Consider the following 21,395-nt stretch of genomic DNA (forward strand, 5'->3'; position numbering starts at 1 on the left):
CCAATTAGCAGATTCATGTGAGGGGGAAGATGCCCTGAGTTATTGCACCAGCTGATAGACAGAACAGATAAGCTCTTCTGTGGCAGAGGGTGATAAGACTGATCAATAGTTAACTCATGTTGATGCCTTTTCCTCGTCTTAAAATCAAGAGTCATACATGGTTAGAAGGGGAAAAGGGATTTTACCTTGGTATTTATTTTAAGGATCCTTAGGTGCACACGTCCAGGTCAAATGCACCGAAATGCACCTCGCAAAATGCCCCCCCCCCCCCCAACGATCAGGTATAACATTATAGGTTTTACTAATTAGCATATCTACCAAAAATTCCCCAATGTGAGGCTTGAGTGAGCCCCCCTCCCCAAGGAACCTTCCCCTGGATGATTCTATCTTAGTTTACAGAATGTGTTCTGGAGAGGACCTTGGGGTCTGGGGCACACTGATCCCTAGCTATGAAGCTTCTAAAATGTTTAGTCTCTCAGCTTGACAAACAAGTCCAAGAATGTAGGCAAAAAGCACTAAGAATACAGAAGTTGTAAAAAAGGTATAACAGGGGTATAAAAGAAAAGGCAAAAAATCTTCATGGCATCAATGTAAACAGAGTTAACTATTGGGAGACAGCAAATGTTGATCACAAAACCTAAGAAGCAGGATTCACCTTAATCTTGTCAACACAAGAGGAACAAGAATTTACTTGAGACCAACACAGAAACCGCTGAATCATCCTACAAAGGACTACGCATGCCCCAGAAAGAAAGATGAAAAGTGCATTGTGATGAAGACTACTGATCTGCATCAGAAAGATCCCCGAGGAAAAAGAGGAGCCTTCCTCAGTGAGACCACCAGGACACACCACGCATGTGTGACACATATGCTAATGGTATTAATGACTTCCGAGAACTAATTTGTATAACCACTCTCATCCCAAGGAATGTGATGATGTTGGGGTTTTAGGAGATCTCCTGGGTTTTTTTCTGTTAAAGGAATTTTCCCCATACGTGTTCCTAAGGGGACAAATTGCTGGGTACTTAAGAAAAACAAAAGACCTAGCCATTGGAGTGGGGTGCATCTGGCTACTCTTTTGTTTCACCTGGGTGTGTGGACAGTCAGTTCCCGGAGTTTGGACGGAGAGAGAGGCTACTCCTTCAGCTGCTTTTCCTTCTGCCAGAGAAACCCCGGGATCCAAAGCCTGCCTTCCCTGCCCCGCTGGGAGACAGGCCTGTCTTGGGGTGACTTTATGATGTGTATCCCATGTCGCTGCTCTATGCCCAGAAATTAACTTTGTGCCTTTCTATGCCTCTAAACTGAGCCTGAGAGGGGGAAGGAAAAACTGAGCAAAACTTTTTCAAAGCAGTTTGCAGCTTGTTCAAGGTCACACAGAGATAGCAGGTTTTTCCCCAGCTGCGGCAGGGGAGGGAGGAGGCACCCGGCTTGCAGCTTTCCAGTCAGCTTTTGGCCAGTTGTTTCAGCTTTTTTTTTCTCTGGAGAGAGACTGAGAGTTGAACTTTGTTTTTCCTTCCCTGGAATTCCGGATTTTTTCCCGTTTCTACTGGACTGCTTCAACCTCAGAGCACATCAGGAGGACTCCGAGGAGACCAAAGGGAGGACTCTAACACTTTCCCGGGTTTTTTCTCCACAGTGAGAGATTTTATTATTTCGCATTATTTTCCTTTTCCAGTGTGTTTGTTAAATAAATACTTTTATCTCCTTCACTTTCCTTTGAGGAAAATTTATTTTTCCCCAACCTGGTGGGGGAGGGGTGGTTGTGCCTTATCTCAGAGTATATATTTCTAAATTTGGCCAAACCGGAACAGGGCCATGGCTGCCCTGCCCCTGCCGTTGTTTGAGCCGTGCTCGACCTGCCCAGACCTCCAGGGGGTTCCCACCGCAGCTCCGCAGTTTGGCTACATCGCGTCTGCCCCCCGGGATTTTTGCTCATCCCTGCTGTTCCAGCCTGCCGTTCCAGCCTGCTGTTCCTGAGGGTCCGGCCGGACACTGGGATCGGCTGCCCAGGGGTTTGTGAAGCCTTTGTTCCAGCCTTCCCGGGATCCCAGGCCACCAGTGCCGCGTGCTCCCCGAGCTCGCTCAGGAGCGCCTCCTGCAGCCGTGGGGAAACCATCGCACCTGCCCTTCTCACTGGGAGCCGCCAGCGCCCCTGCTGGCTGCGACCAGAATTGCACCCGAGGGGAAAGGGCCTGACAGCCGAGAAGGCTGGCAGTGGGTTTGTGATTGTTTGCTGTTACTGCCATAGTTACTGTTGTTTGTTTGACTGGTTATACACATATAGATATATAATAGTAAAGAACTGTTATTCCTATTTCCCATATCTTTGCCTAAAAGCCCCTTGATTTCAAAATTATAATAACTCGGAGGGAAGGGGGTTGCATTTTTCATTTCAAGGGAGGTGTTGGAGAATGGTTTGAGGGTCAGGGACATGGATTATTGATAAAGGGTACAAATCAATAACAGAACTGTACAAGCAAAAGCCTGCACAAGAAAATGCCTCCATGAGAAAATGCCTGTGTGAGAAACAGGCCTGAGAACCAAAAGGGAGTTTTAAGGAGGTACAGTACTGTGCTGATAAGATATACTGACCATGAGAAGGGAGGAAGATCTTTAATCTCTCAAGTCAAAACATAAATAATAGAAGCTTGCCAAATGTAGTCTTTTATTTCACCCAATTATGTAGAAGTAAGAATGCGCTTTTGTAAGTTTAAACTAATTAAAGAACTGATAAGCATGTACTTTCACACTATATAAGTGCCTCTGTATTGCTAATAAACGAAGCTTGCTTTATCAATCACATTGATTGTCTGCATGTTTTCCCCCACCCGAAGTCAGCATTTGGCACCCGAACAGGGACTGGGACTTTGTTTTCTTGACTAGGCGGGAGACCGAAGAGGCACCGATAAGCAGCAATCGGAGGGCAGAAGATCAGTAGCTGCAGGCAAGCATCTGATCCATGCCTGGACTGACCTACAGAGGGGTCCGCCGTTACAGCTGACAAGGGCAAACCTGAGAAAAGGCTGCAAAATTCCTGTCTACAGGGACAGCGGTAAGACGCAGATTGCAGTAGGACGCAGATATGGAAATAGAGGTGACCCTTGATTTATTTTTACGCTTTTTAGAAAAGCGGGGAGTTAAGAAGTAAACCTTTGTAATGAACTAGCTGATCCAAGATCGTTCAAAAAGAAAGCTAAAGAACCAAAAGCTCTCGGATTAACCTGGAGAGCAGTAACTGGCACTCTCACAGAGATGAAAACAGAGAGGACAGTGGCTGCGGCCGCCATAGAGGCTTTAGAGAGTGGCAGCTCCAGGTGTAGCAGCTCCGAGAAAGGAACCGACGGGGGTCTTACGGAGCGGCGGCCGGAGACCAGGGCGGAGTCCAGGGCAGCACGGTTCGTCGGGCTGGCCGCAAGAAAACCGATTAAAGGCACAGCAGCACCCATCCGCTCACTGCAGGAGTTGCTGAACTCAGCAGGGCAGGAAGTTACCCTTCCGACGTCTGAGAGAGAAATGGCCACGAATGTGGAAGCAGAGCTGCCCGACCCAGGGGGCGGGGCACAGGCGGGCCAAGGGGACACAGGCAGTCCTGGTGCCCGGCTGAAAGCGGCAGAGCAGACGTGCAGTCCTAACTCCTGGCCAAAAGCGGCAGAGCGCACCCCCCTCTGCCGAGCAACAAACTAACGTCCGGCTGCGAAGCGGCTTCTGCGGTTTCGTCGCCTGCAGAGCCAGAGCCAGCCAGGGCTGCCGGGGGTCAGCCCCAAGAGGGGGAGAAGCACCAAGAAATGATGCAAGAAGTAATCAAGAAGCTTGCTGACTTATCTACATGAAGCATTCTGCAGTTTATCTTTACAGCAGATGTCCTGCATCCGAATGATTGCATCAGCATTGCACAACTGCTGTTAACCCCTTCACAGTTCCCGCTCTGGGAACAAACGTGGAAACAGCTAGCACAACAAGAAGCTAGAAAACATCAAGGTGACACACAAGGCCCACTGTATGCACTCCAAGCTGATATGCTAACTGGAAGCAAAGCTTACGGGGTGACAGTAACACAGCTGACCATGCCCGTAGTCATTCATCAGTTGTCACAGACTCTTGCCCACAAAGCCTTGTTGTCAGTACCTGAAAAGAAGAAGTCTCCCTCGTATGCAGCAGTCCGACAGGGGCTGTCAGAACCATATAGTCAGTTCATTGACTGTTTGTCAGCAGCCTTAAAGGATCTCTCTGAAGAGCTCCAAGAGCAAATGTTCCGAACACTTGCCTTTGAAAATGCTAATAGGCAAACTAAGACAATTCTTGCCACGCTGCCCCAAGGAGCAGATGTAGACGAGATGCTCGTATATGCTACCCGTACAGAACAGTCATCTAAAACAGCTGCTTTTATTGCAACATTGCAGAATGTCCTGCAACAACAGGAACAAGTCATCACCGCAGCACTGACCAGAGGGGTGTCCAGCAAGTGGTGCCATGCTATGCATACAGGACCCCGAAGTGAGAAGGCGCAGTCTGCATCAGCTCCTGAGGAAAGTGACGCCACTACTTCAACAGCTGGAACTCTGAGACCTCCATCCCGAGAAACCTTGGGAGAGGCTGCAGACGTGGCTGACTGAGGGGGCTGAGAACTTGCCAGATCCACCACTCTCTGTAGCAGAAGAAATAGCGAGACCCTGGGGCGAATGTAACAGCTGCCCTAGGTGGTTGCTAGTGACTTGTGGTGGGTGTCGGGGAACCCTCTCCAAAGGCAAAACTAAGAAGGAGAGTTGCATAAATTTTTAGGTATAGCATCAGACACAGAAGTAGAGTGAGAAATTGTTTTTTGACTGGAGACAAGAGCACTAACAGACATTTTCAATCAGCTGTCCGCCCATTTAGATCGAGTGAAAGCAGTCAATTTGACTAACACCTATGTTTTTACCTGGTGCTTTAGCAGCCAGGGCTCATGCTATTTTGCATAAACTTGCTTGCTGGGAGAGGGATAAGTTAAACATAGCCTCGCAGATGCTTGATGAGTTAAGCGTAGATGTTATTAGTGTTAGACATACAATATTACAAAATTAAGTAGCCATTGATTTTCTACTATTAGCTCACGGCCACGGCTGTGAAGAGTTCCAGGGTATGCGCTGTATGAATCTTTCTGACCACTCTGTCCTAATTCACAAGCAGATAAGTAAGTTACATCAGTTAACCACACAATTACAGAAAGAAGACGGTCTCAGCTTAGAAGGATGGTTAAAGTCACTAGGTTTAGGACCATGGCTAGTTTCACTCGTGCAGCATTTAATTATTGTAAGACTAGTAATATTATTAATAATAGTGTGCTTACCTTGCCTATGCCAATGCTTGCAAAAGATGATATACAAAGTTACTACATCTGTAGCCAATCAAGTATTGCTTTTACAAAAAGAAAAAAGGGGAATTGTTGGAGAATGGTTAGAGGATCAGGGACATGGATTATTGATAAAGGGTACAAATCAATAACAGAACTGTACAAGCAAAAGCCTGCACAAGAAAATGCCTCCATGAGAAAATGCCTGTGTGAGAAACAGGCCTGAGAACCAAAAGGGAGTTTTAAAGAGGTACAGTACTGTGCTGATAAGATATACTGACCATGAGGAAGATTTTTGATCTCTCAAGTCAAAACATAAATAATAGAAGCTTGCCAAATGTAGTCTTTTATTTCACCCAATTATGTAGAAGTAAGAATGCGCTTTTGTAAGTTTAAACTAATTAAAGAACTGATAAGCGTGTACTTTCACACTATATAAGTGCCTCTGTATTGCCAAAAAACGAAGCTTGCTTTATCAATCACATTGATTGTCTGCATGTCTTCCCCCGCCGAAGTCAGCAGGGAGGCTCCTGCCTTCCTTAGCAGACACCTGTCTTTCAAACCAAGACAGATGACTATTCATGAATTTTACCCGTAATATTGTGTTGTAGGAAGTGCCGTGTGTGTGTGTTTGGAGGAGTGATCCCCCACGCACCCGGCGCTGAATAAAGCAAATACCCACTTCTCTGACTCTGTTTCTGAAGCATCTCCTGGCCCAGTTTGGGGCGATTCAAGGGGAATGTCGTGCCACAGTGCTGTAGCTATGCATTCTGCTTTTGCTGGTGATGTATGGTTAATGGTGTGCTCTCCAAAGATGCAGTTAATTGGAGAATCATCCAAACTGGGACATCTCCCAAGAAACGATTTCCTATGCCTCCTCTTTGAGGCATGTTGCACCATGCCATGATTCATCGGGCGAGCACATCCTCCTGTCAAGGTGCCACAGAGCATCCCTCCTCTGCCATGGGACTTGTCAGATCAGTGGTGGAAAAACCAGAGGAGCTTTGCTCCTTTTCCAACTACTGGGTGGTTGGAAACTAAGTCCTTTTTGCCAATCCTATAGTTTAATTTAGCTTTGGCTCCAATGACTGAGGTTGAAGAAAGCATCCTTGGAGGTTTCCAGGACTCGTGTGTGCTGTGTTGTGGGTGAGAAGTGATGAGAAAGCCACAACTGTGATGTGCTGTACGGATTTACCCCTTTTATCTTGGGTGAGGAGTATTTTGTAAAATTGTTGCACTTTTTATTCCATTGATGTTAAGCACCGACTGATTCCTTATTCAGAAGCTACTCTTATTATAAGCACCTTCCAGGAAAAATTAATAGCTTGCAATTTGAAGAAAGAGATTTTTCACTTACATTTTAACAGAGAAGAAATAATTTCCAGGTGACTTCCTGACATTGTTTGGTATTCTTCAATGGTCTCCAAAGCAAGTCAAGAATTTGGGTTGTGCCCGGCTCTCTCCTTTCAAGAAGTAAAAAATTCCCCTCGTGTAAGAAAGGAGAGTAGATGGCAGGTCAGTGTCATGAGAGTCCCTGGAAGGGGAAAAGGCAGTAGCAAGTGGCCTCCAAGGAGATGGCTCTGCTGGAAGTGCCCACAAGACTTGTATGTTGATAAATCATAGAATGATTTGAGTTGGAAGGGACCTTAAAGATCATCTAGTTAAAACCCCCTGCAATGGAGGCCTTGGATGGGTAGAGGTGATGGGGATGCTGCCAGTGAGGAGATAGTGGTGCCTTTGCCATGTTTTTCATGTGCAATGGACTGGCTGAGATGGCTGTAATGAGTATTGGCACATTCAATCCCATAGACATCACAAGTGTGGAACCGGCAAATAAAAGTTAAATATATCAGCAGCTCTGTGCTGTCCGGGATTTTCCTGCCATGGATAATCCATCTGATAGGCAGATGAAAGCCTTATCACTGGGTGTTTCAAAGCACGGGGTTGGTTTCTGCAGATCATTTCTTTTTATGTTCCCTCTATCCTCAGTATTTCTGTTGTTGTCTTTGCACAGGCAGATGGGGAGTCTTCTGGGCTGCCGTGAACCCGACCCCACCTCACCCTTCCTGCCTTGCCAGAAAATAAAACCCACCCTGAACTTTCTGTGCAGTAAAATCAAGCAAAACTCCCAGCACCTACTGAAGGCCTAATAACCTGTTCATTCAGTTCAGGCCTTCTGCAAATATTTGTTTAAGATAAGCAAGGGTGGAGATGTTTCTTGAGGGCACAAAATGTTCTTGAGATAAAACTCCTGCAGACTGATCCTGCAATATGGCCTAATTTTTCTTTTCCTTCTCTCATCATCCCAGCATTGCTTTTTTTTCCATCAGTCCAGTTGCTTTTCTCAACATTTTGTTCACTCTCAGGGTTTCAGTGTTGCTGTTTCCTATTCAGGCATCTTCACCTGCTTGACCATCACAGGCTGGGAGTGTTTCTGCTGCATGGGGAACATCTCTGGAAGAGGCTGAATTAGTGGGTATGAGTGAAGACAGTCACTTTGTGGGGTGAGGTTTCAGATCTGAAAGTCAGGCTGTGTTAGACATGAAGACCATGGGGATGAAGCAATGGACCCCAAGCTCTCACAGCCCCTCAAGTCTTTGTGAAACACCCATAATTTCAGACACCCCTGGCAACAGTTGCTCTTGGAAGTGTAGAAGTGGGGGAGAAGGAGGGAGGGTGCAGGTTGGTGCCAAATAGGACCATCTCTTTTGTAAGGCAGTTGTTTTCAGAGGCTGAAGGAGTTTCTGGGATTTTCTACCTGAGTGGTTACAGAAGGAGCAGCAGCAGCAAAAAAACCTTCTTCCTTTCTGCTTACTTCCTTGTGATTTGAGAGTATTGGTTGATGAGAGGCTAGACATGAGGTGACAGCCCCCTTCTACTCCACTCTCATGAGACTCCACTTGGAGTACTGCATCCAGCTTTAGGGCCCCCAACATGATAAGAAGGATGTGGACCTGCTGGAGCAAGTCCAGAGGAAGGTTCAAAGATGCTCAGAAGGCTGGATCACCTCTGCTATGGAGACAGGCTGAGAGAGTTGGGGTTGTTCAGCCTGGAGAAGACAAGGCTCTGGGGAGATCTTAGACCACCTTCCAATACCTAAAGGGGCTACAAGAGAGCTGGAGAGGGACTTTGGACAAGGGCATGGAATGTTAGGACAAGGGGCAATGGCTTCAAACTGACAGAGGGCAGGTTTCGATTAGATATTAAGAAGAAATTCATCCCTGTGAGGGTGGTGAGGCACTGGCACAGGTTGCCCAGAGAAGCTGTGGCTGCCCCATCCCTGGAAGTGTTCAAGGCCAGGTTGGATGGGGCTTTGAGCAACCTGGTCTAGTGGAAGATGTCCCTGCCCATGGCAGGGGGTTGGAACTAGATGATCTTGAAAGGTTCCTTCTAACCCAAACCATTCTACGATTCTGTCATTCTGTCATTTACTGTCACCAGTAAAAGAGGCAAAGCTGGTGCCTTCCTTTAACTTCTTCAGCTGATGATGATGCAGAGGAGGCATGAGAAAAATAATAACAAAGCTCCTGCTTGTAGCAGGATAGCTCTAAAACTAACCATTTCCCTTCTCTGGTCCTCCCCCTCTGCCTTGTGTCCATGCCAGGCCAGTACCCCACAGCTTTGGTGGGAAGGCTCAGGAGAGGGATGTTGCTGGGGAGAGGCAGGTATCAGTGTGGGAAGAGGTGGAGGCTCTTGGTTGCTGCAGATTGCCAACCAAATATTGAAAGCTTTTTATTTGTTCTTTCATTAAACTTTGATGTAAATGGGTCTGGGGAAACAGAGAGGCAGATGCCAGCTTTCTGCATTCCTTCAGTCAAGTGGACAGGGTTGAGGGCTGGATAGACACCTTCATTAGGAAGGTAAAGCTCAAAAAGTGTGCACATGGGCTTCAAACTTGCTTCCCTTTACTGTCTTTTTGCAACAATTCCGGTTGACAGATTTCCCTTGGCATATGCTAGCTGCCCATATGACAGTCACCTAAGCTTCACAGTCATATCACCTTCCCTTCTTCAAGAGCTGAATACGCACATCACAACATAGCTTATATCTAGGGGTCTGGCCCAGAAAGCAGACCAGGCCCAAACACCCCTTCTTTTCCAGAGCTATTGGCCTTTTATTGTTAGAGTGCAGATTATTATGATTTAAACTTGAATGTATATGCATTAGAAGTCCCATGGGCTTCTCAGGTTCTACTCCAAACTTCCCACCATGTAAACCACAGAATGTTTAGCTCAACAACTGAAAATTACCCCAATAGCAATCCTTCCTGAGACCATGGTCTCCTTGTTCTTTGCTTTTCCCACACCCCTTGCTTCCAGAACTAGCAGCACTGAAATGTTGGTTTGTTATGTTCTCCTCCAGCCACCTGTGAATAAATATCAAAGTAAAACCTATGTGGGAAAGAGACCTGTCTCGGTTTCGAGACAAATTTCAGGAGAAAACACCCTGGAATTAATGTTTTCTCTAAAGAGAAGGGGTCCAATAATCCTTTTTTGCCAATAAGAAAAATGAATACCGGGGTGAAAGTGGAAAAAAACCCCTGTTTATTAACAAAAAAATAAGGGTACCCGCAAGACACAGAAAAAAAAAAAAAGAAAAAGAAATTGCATAAATTCTAGATATTTAAATTGTGGAACCTTACCCCCTCCCTGAAACCCAGTAACAGCCTTCTCTTGGCTGCAAGTGCTTTCCCCTTTGGTGTAGTTATGGTCGCAGCCGGCAGGGGCGCTGGTGGCTCCCCAGCCGGGCAGGGCGGGTGCGATGATTCCCCCGCGGCTGCAGGAGGCGCTGTGGCGAGAGGCCAGCCATCTCTCTCACATGGGTAAATGGCCGACGCAGCTGGCGGAAGAGATGGAAAAGGGGTTTCCTTTACAAATTCACAGGGAGAGCCGATCCTGGTGCCTCCTCTGGATAGCAAAAGGAGCTGTAGCAGGAACCTCAGGAGAAGCAAGCTGGAACAGCAGGACCTCCCGGCAGGCAGGGGGTGAAAAGCTACAGTGTAGCACAAACCCGGAGCAATGGCAGAGGTACCGCGGGTTTGGGCAGCAGCAGCCCGGCTCCCAAACACAGTAGGGAAAAGGCTCCCTGGGACTTATCACTGGCGCTGGCTGGTCCTTAGGGTCCGGGCTGTGCGGAGGAAGGGGGCCAGCCCCCCGGCGGGAAAAACGAGGGTGTTCCCGGGTCCTGGCAGGGCATGCACTGGCTCTGGGCTTCCCGACAGCAAAGCAGCAAAAGAAGCCAAGCCAGCAAGCTCAGTCACAGTGCCGAAGAAAAAAAACCAAACCAAAAAAAAAAAAAAAAAACAACCCAAAAATAAGCAGGCAGAATCCACAGAAACAGCAGAAATTTGTACAGCTGGGTTTTAGATAAATATACAAATGAAGCAGCCCAGTGAAAGTGGGTGGTTTAGGTGCACCAGTGTCAGCAGTGTCATGTGAAGTGGGTGAATTCCCTGTCAATGGTGTGTATTGGGATCCATCCATCCATGGCCCAGCTATTTGCCCCATGTGGTTTCTCCCATACAGAAATTGCAGATAACTTCATCTGCTCATTGCAACAGCCCTGAGAGTGTACAAATCTGTGGATTTTCAGTCCTGCTTCAATAGGGTCTGAGATGTTGTAAGGATGTTTGGATGGCAACTGTTTCTTTTATCACACTCGCATGTTGAATGTACAGCTCTCTCTCTGACCCCTTCCATATTGATGCCTCCTGTCTCTTGAAGCTGATCATTGCTTTTCCCTCTGTTTTACAGGGCTACCATTCATTGCCTCATGAAGCTGAAATCGCACACACCAAAAAACTGTTCAGAAGGAGGAGAAACGACCGGAGGTAGATGAAACCTCTAATTTTTTTTTTAAATCTACTCTTCTTTGTTGCACATCTTCTCCCACTCTCATGTAGTGTCTTTGGACAATACTGCTCTTTAGCAGCTGCCAGCATTGGGTTAATGCATAAACCCTTATTTGAACACTAATGTCTTGAAAATACAGTCTGTCCATCCCCTTGGTTTGTCTGGGTTATGTCCTATATTGTTCCAGAAGTATCTTAAGGACCTTCTCTTCTCTTTATACTTATTCCAGCATAGCCAGATCCTCCCAGTTATATTAGAAGAGGCATTTGGCAAGGTATTACCTTGTAAAAGCTTTGAGTCCTTGGGACTTGCTTCCCCTCTGTCTCTTGAAAAGCAAAATTTGCTGACATTCAGGATGCCTACAAAGTGGACATGGTTTGGTTGAGAGGGGGTTGCAGTGAACCTCAGATGCCTGTCTGCTAAATAGGCAGCTGAGTTCCTGTGGCATTGGTGATTTCAATCCCTTGAGTTAATTTAATTGGGTCAATTGGATATTTAATTGTGTAAATTGAAAATTTAATTATTCAAGGGCATATAGAGTCCTTGATAGGAGTCATGACTATGGTTAAATGTGAAAATAAGCGGGAAATAAGGGAGTTAGTTGTACATGCAGCTTTATTTCTGCAGATGTGTTCTGCTGTGGCTGAGACAACCATTTTTAAAACTAGGAGTTTTCAAGGTTAATGTGATTGAACAGGAGAAAAAGTGGCCAATTTTTTCTCCTAGAATGAGCTGAAATCTGTGTTTGAACTGTGATGCCTCACAGGGAAGATTTTCAGAGAAGTCCTACAGACACCTGTAACAGTAGTTGGAGTGTATCCTCAAATCTCCCCATTGCTTCTCGACTCATGAACAGCCATGATGTAGCTAATTCTGTGTGTGGTTTGGTTTTCCTGAATTTTACCAAGTGACCAAAAAAAAAAAACTGCTGAAAAGAGTTTGCTCAGGCATCCTAGAAACATTCTTTTGTGGTCTGGGCAGTTCTTCAGAAGTAAATTCTATTTCTCTCCTCTTTGGGGTTCCATCCTTTTTTCTGTATGCAATTTAAAAGCCAATTTAGTCTTGTGATTTAGGAAAAAAAAGGTCTTGTTTCAGCTGGGTTGCAGCCCTGTGATCACCAAAACATGGTTAAAACCAAGCTGAAGTCTGATTGTATTAGAAGATCAAGCTGGGTGGGCTTCCTCACAGTACTGGGCTGGACTCTCCAAGAAATTGCAGTGGAGTTGGAGGATTCTGCTTCTATGCCAGTTCACTGATATACCGCAGGCCTAGGCCCTAGGGTATATCACTGTGTCTCACAGCCGTAGGGAGGAGGAGGAGAAGAAGATCCAGCAGGCAGGAATTGTGCGGCAAGATTGATTCATTTAATTATTTTACAAACTCTTTTATAGACTTTTTTCTTCATAGTCTAATTGGACAAAGGATCAGCCACCCCTTGGGGGTGATTGGCTAAAATCCTAAAACATCCATTGTCAAAATATTTTCTACTATACTATAAACAAGACTTTTCAAGGTTGCAGGTGGCTTGGTTGTTTACATACTCTGCTACTTCTTCTGTGAGAGAGAAAAGTCTCTCACGGACTTAGAAAATAGCAAGAAAATCCTTGCTAGCAGCATTTTTGAATCTACAATTCCCCCTTTTTGTTTTATAAGATAACAATTCTACTATGTATTAATCCTAAATAGAAATCTACATCAGTTATTAATTCAAAATATGTCCTTAAGGCTTTAACTATCTGACTCCATAACAAGAAATTTAAAGTTCAGTCTCTGCTTGTTGAAGGACCATCTGCCTGATGGTTGACAACTTGGTCATCATCAGAAGAGTCATTAGGCTGATGATCTACATTCTGGTCGCCATTTGGATGGTTGGCGTTCTGGTCATCATTTGGAGGTCACCTGTTCTGCCTCTGGTGCCGCAGGTCAGGGTGAACACATTTTGCAGGTAGCCACCGTACCCCAGTATCTGTGGAAATGCAAGCATACCCACGACCCCAAACGATAAGCTCATGAGGGCCTTCCCACTGGTTAGTAAGTAAATTCTGTACCCAGACTTTTGCCTGGGGCAATTGTGTCTCGCCTGCAGACTGCAATGAGAGAAAATGATTTAAAATAACAGGATTATTTGAATTTTGTGGTACTGTAAGGTGATTGATTGTATACAAAGATTTTTCTAGTCGGCTCTGTGGGGTTTCTCCATGCATTCCCCTTTTCTGTTTGTCCAAAACACGCTTCAAAGTATCATGAGCGCGTTCGACAATGGCTTGACCAGTAGGAGAATGTGGGGTACTGAAGGTATGGTCTACACCCCATAGGTGTAAGAACTGCCGCGTCTTCTCCGAGGCGTAGGCAGGACCATTATCGGTTTTTACAGAAGCTGGCATGCCCAGGACTGAGAAAGCCAATTTCCAATGGGCAATGACATCATGGCCCTTATCTCCAGTGAGAGCAGTAGCCCACATAGCTGAGGAGAAAGCGTCAATAGACACGTGCACATATTTCAGCCGACCAAATTCTGGGATGTGTGTTACATCCGTTTGCCAAATCTGCAAGGCTTTTAGCCCTCTGGGGTTTACCCCCACTGGCAAAGGCGCAGCGAGTCCGTGACAGTCAGCACAAGCGCTGACAATGTCGCGCGTCTCGGTTGGCGTTAAATGAAACTGCTTCTGCAGGGTATGTGCACTTTGATGGAAGAAACCGCGCAATGCCTTGGCTTGTGCAATTTTGTCAGGCTGAGGCCCTACCCATGCAGGGTTGGCCAGCATGTCAGCCCTGGCATTGCCTTCTGTTAGAAAACCTGGTAAATTGGTGTGGCTTCGAATGTGCAGAATGTAATACGGATGCACTCGAGCCTAAATTGCAGACCATAAGGTTTGCAACAGTGAAAACAGAGCCGCATTTTTCACCTCCTTCAGAAGTGAACAATCCAAGCCTTGGGTGATATCTGCTACATAAGCAGAGTCAGTAACCAAATTCAAAGGTTCCTGTGAGAATTGCAGGAAAGCCATGGTAACAGCCCTTAATTCAACTAACTGAGCAGAGCCTGACTCGTGTTCCTTCAGCACCTGCCATTCCGATCCCTCCTTCCAGGTAACAATGGCTTTCCCAGTTTTCCCTGAACCATCCGTAAAGACGGTGGGTCCTTGCACCGGCACTCGGCTATTTCTCGGCCGCAAGGAAAGCACGGTCGATTTTGCCAACTGAAGTAATTTATGGCTGGGCAGATGGTAAGTGATCTGCCCTGAAAAGTTTTGCAGAGCGCTTTGCAAAGGAGTGCTATGGATAAGGCTCCACTCAAAGTATTCCTTTGAGACTGGAATGACAATTACTGCAGGATCCGCAGCCATCAGTTGCAAACACCGTTGACGGCATTTGATTATCAGAGAAGCGACCAATTCAAACAATGTGGTCACAGTCCTTTCCGGCTGATGAGACAAAAAGACCCATTCTAGGACATGCAAAGGATCAGGCCATTGTGCATTCCACTGGCCAATGATACCTGTAGGATGGAGGTCTGGAATGGTAATGAAAACAGTGATAGCAATGGAGGGATCCACTCAATAAACCTGATGAGCGGAAACAGCCTGTTGGACCTCTTGCAGCGCTCGTTGCGCTTCCGGGGTCAACTCCCTAGGTGAATTCAGATTGGGATCCCCTTTTAACGTATTAAAAACTGGGGAAAGTTGCTTTGAGGTTAGACCTAAATAAGATCATAGCCAATTGATGACACCCAGCAGCTTCTGAGCATCATTCAAGGTTTTAATCGAATCCGGGAATTGCACCTCTTGGCATTGGATAGTTTGGTCCAAAATTTTCACTCCTAAATATTTCCAAGGAGGATGCTGTTGAACTTTCTCCGGAGCTACCTCTAATCCATAGGCATGCAGAGCAGCGAGCAGCTGAGGCTGTATTCTCAGCAGCTTGCCCTGAGTGGACGCTGCCACCAGGATATCATCCATGTAATGGTAGCAGCGTGCATCAGGAAACTGCTTGCGAACTCCGGCTAAAGCTTGGGCGACATACCACTGACAGATAATTGGGCTGTTTCGCATCCCTTGAGGGAGAACCTTCCATTGGTATCTCTTAGCAGGTTCAGCATTCTAAATGGCAGGCACAGTAAAGGCAAATTTTGGTTTGTCATCAGGATGCAAAGGAATTGTGAAAAAACAATCCTTTAAATCAATGATCAGGATGTCCCACCCCGTAGGAATCATGGTGGGAGAGGGCATGCCAGGCTGCAATGCCCCCATACCTTCCATTACTGCATTAACTTTCCGGAGATCCTGCAACAGTCTCCATTTCCCTGATTTCTTCTTAATTACAAAAACAGGAGTATTCCAGGGGCTAGTAGAAGGTTCAAGGTACCCCTGTTGTAACTGTTCCTGAACCAGCTGATGAAGGGCGTCTAACTTCTCTTTTGGTAGGGGCCACTGCGGCTCAAAGATTGGTCTGTTGGTCAACCACTGCAAAGGCAGTGCAGGATACTGTGCGCCCTTACGCACAGTGACCCCTGCTAAAAATTTGTCCCAATCCGTACCCCCCAAGCTGCCAACATGTCCCGTCCCCAAAGGTTAAGGGAAGTGGTAGTAACATAAGGCCTAATTGTAGCTGTGTGCCCCTCTGGGTCCCTCATCACCACAGGCCGTTCGCTTAGATAGCTCTGTGTGGATCCTCCTAATCCTGCGATGGCCGATCCCACCAGGGGCTAGAGGCCATGAGAGAGGCCACGCAGAGAAGGAGATGTTAGTTACATCAGCACCCGTATCAATCAAACCTCAAAGATGAGTCCAGGGTGGACGGGCGTTTGGCAGGATCAGGGTACATGTCATCTGTGGCCTTTGGTCAGAGATGTCTGCAGTCCAGAAGGCCTGCGGAAGTCCCGTAGATCCACTGCCATTATCTTCGTGAGTTTGTTGTTCTATCCTGGGGACACAAGACTTAAAAGGCACTAATTTAGCAAGGCAGGTCTTTTCAGGAATAGTTACAGGGGGTTTTTGCATGGAGACCATAGTGCAAATCTGACCTTTAAAGTCAGCATCAATAACTCCTGAGTGCACTAAGATTCCTTGATGGGCAACATCAGGTTTTCCCACCAGCATCGCACTGGATCCCTGGGCTAAGGGTCCATATGCATCCAAGGGAACCTTATAAATACCGCTAGAGTCTAAGATGACTGCGGCTGCGGTGTGTATGTCAAAACCGTCTGATCCCTGGGTGCTGTCTCTAGGGTGGCTGAGTAGGCCTGTGCCTGTACCTGTGCCACTCTCTGGGGGAGCGACTGCATCGGAGAGCAATTCCCCCTCCTTGCACCCCGGCAGAAGTTTCCCGACAAAGGCTGACCATTGGCATGAGTCTGGGATCGACAATAGTCTGAGCGATGCCCTGGCCTGCCACACCTTTTGCACTGGGGGATCGGTGTGTTCTCTTTTTGGTTTGGCTCAGGCCGCTTCCGTTTTTTCGCCTGTTTTGGTTGCTTTGGTTCACTATCAGAAGATGTGTGAACAGGCTGCAGGAACGCAGCCAAAGCAGACCTTTTCTGGTTCCCAGATCCCACCTTAGCGCAGGCTTCAACCATGTCTGTTACCTCAGGATCCCCTGGTAAGGCATCTATGATTTTTATGCACTCCTCGTTTGCATTATCTCTCACTAACTGCCTTAACAACTGTCTTAACCGGTCATCCTCAACCTGCTTCTCGAGAGAAGCAGCGACTTTCTCTACAAAGGAGAGGAATGACTCTGATATCCTTTGAATTATTTCAGTATATCGCTTTCTAGGCGCAGACAACTCTATGGTTTTCAACAGGGCAGCCATGCCGACCTGTTGAGCTTGCTGCAGGACGCTAGAGGACAAAGTACCCTGTAGGCTGGGATCAGAGAAGGGACCAGTCCCCATAAGAGCATCCATTCCTGCTGTCTGTCTAGGATCGTCAGCAGGGAGCTGCATTTTCCCTAATGCAGCCTTGTCGGCCAGCTTTCTCCAGGTTTTCTCAAAAACTGTAAATTGTACAGGTTGAAATAGGATTTTACCTAAGTGTCTGATATCAAATGGAGAAAGCAAATCTGTATTTATCACCCTTATTATCTGCATAACCTCAGCAGAACCGAGCCCATATTGTGCCACCTTGGATCGCAGTTCCTGGGCAACCTTCCAAGCAATCACCTCATGGTTGTCATGCTCCCCTGAGTTTGGGACAGCCTTATACACTGGGAAAGCTTGGATCTCCCCTTTTGGGGTATCACTACCATCCTGAACTTCTGGCACAGCCTGTGGATGGAGTGTAACAGCTTCCCGATTACTCTCAGTATCCTCAAATCTATTTGGCATTCCAAGTGTTTCCAATAATCTCCAATGTCCTTTAGCGGGGGGGGGGGGGGGGGGGGGGGGGGTGGTCCCGGGTGCAGGGGAATCCAGCCAGAGTCACGATACGAACACCGATATGATTTGAGCATAGTGCTCCCCTTTATTCTTTACTTACACCAAGATACACTTTGCAAAGTTCATGCCCCTTTCCCATGAGAAAGCCTCTAAGCAGTGGGGGAGCTGACCAGTGTATACCTTTTCCCAAGGCTGTTCAAGGCTGCCAGCTAGCAGGTGCCTTGCAAGCCTATCTTCAGCCTGAGGCCCTGTCAGGGGTACTTCTGCAACAGCCCTGGTATGCCCAAGCTCTCCTGGGGTATCCTATGCCCCCACTCCACAAGGAATTCCTCTACAATGTCCCTCCTCCAACGCTCGCATTTTAACTGACTCTAAGAAGCAATTGTAGTGGGTCGGACGCACTGTTACCGTGCAGTCCTGAAAGGTCCGGGGGCGAGACTGGAGCAGCCTTTTCCTTTGCCCCCCGGCTACAGCAGCTTTATGCCCCGGGACCAGAACCTCATCTGCCTCACTTCCTGACGAGGAATCATCAGGCAAAGGCAACTCTGAGACTCTGTGAGCGAACAGAGGTGGGCAGAGAGGGGCACTTTGGCTAGGTTTACTAGGGGCCGAACAGACAGCATAGACTACAGCTGGCTGTGCTGCAGTTTGAACAGCAGCCTCTTTACAGGATGCCATCTCGGCCAGTCCCGACCGAACTGGGACCAGAGCTGCTGCAGCCGTCTCTGGGGCTGCAGCCGTGCCCGGCACTGTGCTCGTTTCTTGCACCGCAGCAGCATTTGGCGTTGCCGCTGACCCCATGCTGCAGCCGTGCCCGGCACCACGCTCATCCCTTGCTCCACGGCCGCGTTCGGCACTGCTGCCAGCCGGGGCGCGGCCGCCGCCGCTTCCTGGTTCGGAGCTGGGCCACCCGCGCCACCTGTGGGAGACTTGGGCCCGGCGCACCCTGCGTGGCGGGATGCCTCTGGCATCTTCATCAGCTGCTTTTGCAAGCTGAGCAGTTCCTCCATCTTCCGTGATATGTTCAGTAACTCTGTCAGCAAAGGCAGATGCTGTATTAAAAGGTCGATGGCTCGGTTCTGCAGCAGTGCAGAACCATCCAGTGCCAAGGAGGGCAGCAGACCACACCCAGGCAGTCTCGGTGCAGGCACGCCTGGAGCTGCGCTGGCCAAGAAGGTAGATCCGGGCAGTTTTGGCTCTGCTGGCGCATACACGGGCTAGGAGCCGCCACGGTCCAGTTGGCTAAACCGCTAATTTGCGGCCCTGGATAAGCTGTGGCCACTGCCGAGCCGAGCGGCAAGGCGGACTGCGTGCCTTCCTGCTGCCCCGACACCCCCGCCTCTGCCGGTGCGGGGTCCCTGGGGGCGGTGGAGTCCTGCGACTGTGCAGGGTGAGGCGGCGCAGTCTCTGCCTGTGGAGCCGAGGGTGTTTTTTCGGCTTCACCATCACTTGCCCCTGGAGCCCAGTCAGCGGGGTCCCCTTTGGATATCCCTCTGTCACTCATCACCGAAATAGGCGAGCCAGCTCTGCTGCCACAGTCAAGGTCTGTCAGCAGCATAAATAACGAACACCAAGTTCGGTATAATTCTAACACTGCTGGGTCCCCAAACGGGAGCTCGTGCCGGACAGCACAGCCAAGTTCTTGACATACTCCAAAGTCCAGGGCAGTATCTCTGTCCATGGAAATACCTTGCAAGGCAGCCCAATCTAATAATTCCCGAAGTGAGTTTTCAGGAAAGGAGGTGTGCACTGTATTAAACACACCTTTCCAGACCATTACCACAGCGTTGGTTTGTGAGCCGCTGTTCGCCATTTCTCAGTCCCGTCAGACCTCCTGGTCCCAGCGGGGGGGGGGGAGGGGAGGGGAACAGCGTACCTCTAGAGAAATTCACTTGGTTCGCAGCAGCAGGACACTTCGCAGTGTTCAGATCACGTCGGGGTCACCAAATATACCACAGGCCTAGACCCTAGGGTATATCACTGTGTCTCGCAGCCATAGGGAGGAGAAGGAGGAGAGAAGATCCAGCAGGCAGGAATTGTGCAGCAAGACTGATTCATTTAATTATTTTACAAACTCTTTTATAGACTTTTTTCTTCATAGTCTAATTGGACAAGGATCAGCCACCCCTTGGGGGTGATTGGCTAAAATCCTAAAACATCCATTGTCAAAATATTTTCCTACTGTACGATAAACAAGACTTTTCAAGGTTGCAGGTGGCTTGGTTGTTTACATAACTCTGCTACCTCTTCTGTGAGAGAGAAAAGTCTCTCACGGACTTAGAAAATAGCAAGAAAATCCTTACTAGCAGCATTTTTGTATCTACACACTGAGGGGATCTTCCTCTGCCATCTGAAGAGTGCATGATGCTGAGGGAAAGGATACCTTCTGCCTGAACCCCCGTTGCCCAAAACGGTGCTGGACCAGAGACATGGAAATGCATGTTGGTTCTTCCCTCCCATCCAATAAAACAGCCAGTTGGAGGGATCACACTAGATGTTAATTTCTATTTATATTTCTTTTTCTTTCTGGTTCCTTTAGATAAACCATCAGCAGACAGAGGTATTCAGCCCCCCAGGGCATCCCTGCCTCCTGCACAAATGGCAAGGAGAGATAGCAAAAGAAACTGCCTTGGGCTGGGGTTGGACAATGGAGGGGTGAGATGCAGCCCAAACCTAGTAGCACTGGGATAATATCCCAGGAGGAGAGACAAAAGCCTTAAAACCCAATTGATACAGCATCATTTGGGGGAGGAGACATGGGGTTGTTTCAGCCCTAATCAGTCACAAATGAAATAAAATGGAAAGAGCAGAGGGTATGCAGTCCTGCCCAAGTTTTTCACAGTGCTGTCAAAACTTAGACAGAAAAACAGAATTTTAATTGCAAAAAGCTAAGAAGCCCAGGTAGAGGAAGCTGGAGTGAAGCAACAGTCTCTTAAATAATTATTTAAGCAGAAAAGTCATGGTCCCATCCCCTAGACTTTGGCTGGGGACCTCAGCAGCCCTCCTCTCCCCATGCCATGTGGTTTGATGCTGGGGGTTTTCAAGGTCCCTTGTCTCTGCAGTGCATTTGGGACTAGGAGGGGAGTTTTAGTCCATATAGTGCTGCTTAAGTTGCCCCCAGAGAGCATTTGCTCCTTAAAATTGATTTCTAGCAGTAAATGAAGTCTCAGAATTGTTACTTTAAAAGCATGGTAGAAATAAGGGGGGGAAGATAGAAATAAGGGGGGGGGGGGGAAGGGAATAGGAAAAAAATCCCAGACTGCATTGGAGAAATTTCTGCATGGAAGGGGTAGTTAAACATTGGAGTGGGCTGCCCAGGGAGGTGGTGGAATGACCATCCCTGAAGGTGTTCAAGAAATGACTAGATGTGGCACTTATGCTATGGTCTAGTTGACAAAATGGTGATCAGTCAAGGGTTGGACTTGATCTCAGAGGTCTTTTCCAAACTAAATGATTCTGTGATTCTGTGGAGCACAAACAGGTTACAAAGCTGTTTATACTTTATTCAAGTGCTATTGCCTTCATGTCCCAGGCATCATTCTGGGAGAGAAAAACTTCATTTCAGAGCTGGTAGAGCCACACAGGTGGTATAAACATCCCTCAGGGTGAGATTTTATGGCCAGCAAAATAGTTGTGAGTTCTGGGCTTTTTATTTTAAACTTCATCTGGATATGGAGAGACTCAAAATTGCAAGACTGTGGATGGGGCATTCAAAACAGAGAGGCTTGGGAGAGACTGAGCAGAGCCATTTGGTGGTGCATGGGTTGGGAGAGGGTTAGGAAAGGTTGGTAGCAGCTAAGGGAGTAGGGTTGACATGCAATGAATTTGCAAGAAGAGA

The 21,395-nt window shown here is 47.5% G+C and overlaps 1 protein-coding gene across 3 annotated transcripts in view; it reads left to right on the plus strand.

The window, feature by feature from the left end:
* Nucleotides 1–21,395, plus strand: part of LOC116437397 (CBP80/20-dependent translation initiation factor-like) — a 484,652-nt gene that overhangs the window by 204,871 nt on the left and 258,386 nt on the right. For 2 of the 3 annotated variants that reach the window (XM_032095063.1, XM_032095064.1), the window contains exon 7: nucleotides 11,083–11,159. In XM_032095063.1, coding sequence (XP_031950954.1) covers nucleotides 11,083–11,159 — 77 coding nt within the window. Of the gene's footprint in view, nucleotides 1–1,666; nucleotides 1,679–8,513; nucleotides 8,519–11,082; nucleotides 11,161–21,395 lie in introns of those variants that run through there. The other variant, XR_004237276.1, reaches the window with a different exon arrangement.

Source organism: Corvus moneduloides, chromosome W, assembly GCF_009650955.1.
Source record: "Corvus moneduloides isolate bCorMon1 chromosome W, bCorMon1.pri, whole genome shotgun sequence".
NCBI classification, from domain to species: domain Eukaryota; kingdom Metazoa; phylum Chordata; class Aves; order Passeriformes; family Corvidae; genus Corvus; species Corvus moneduloides.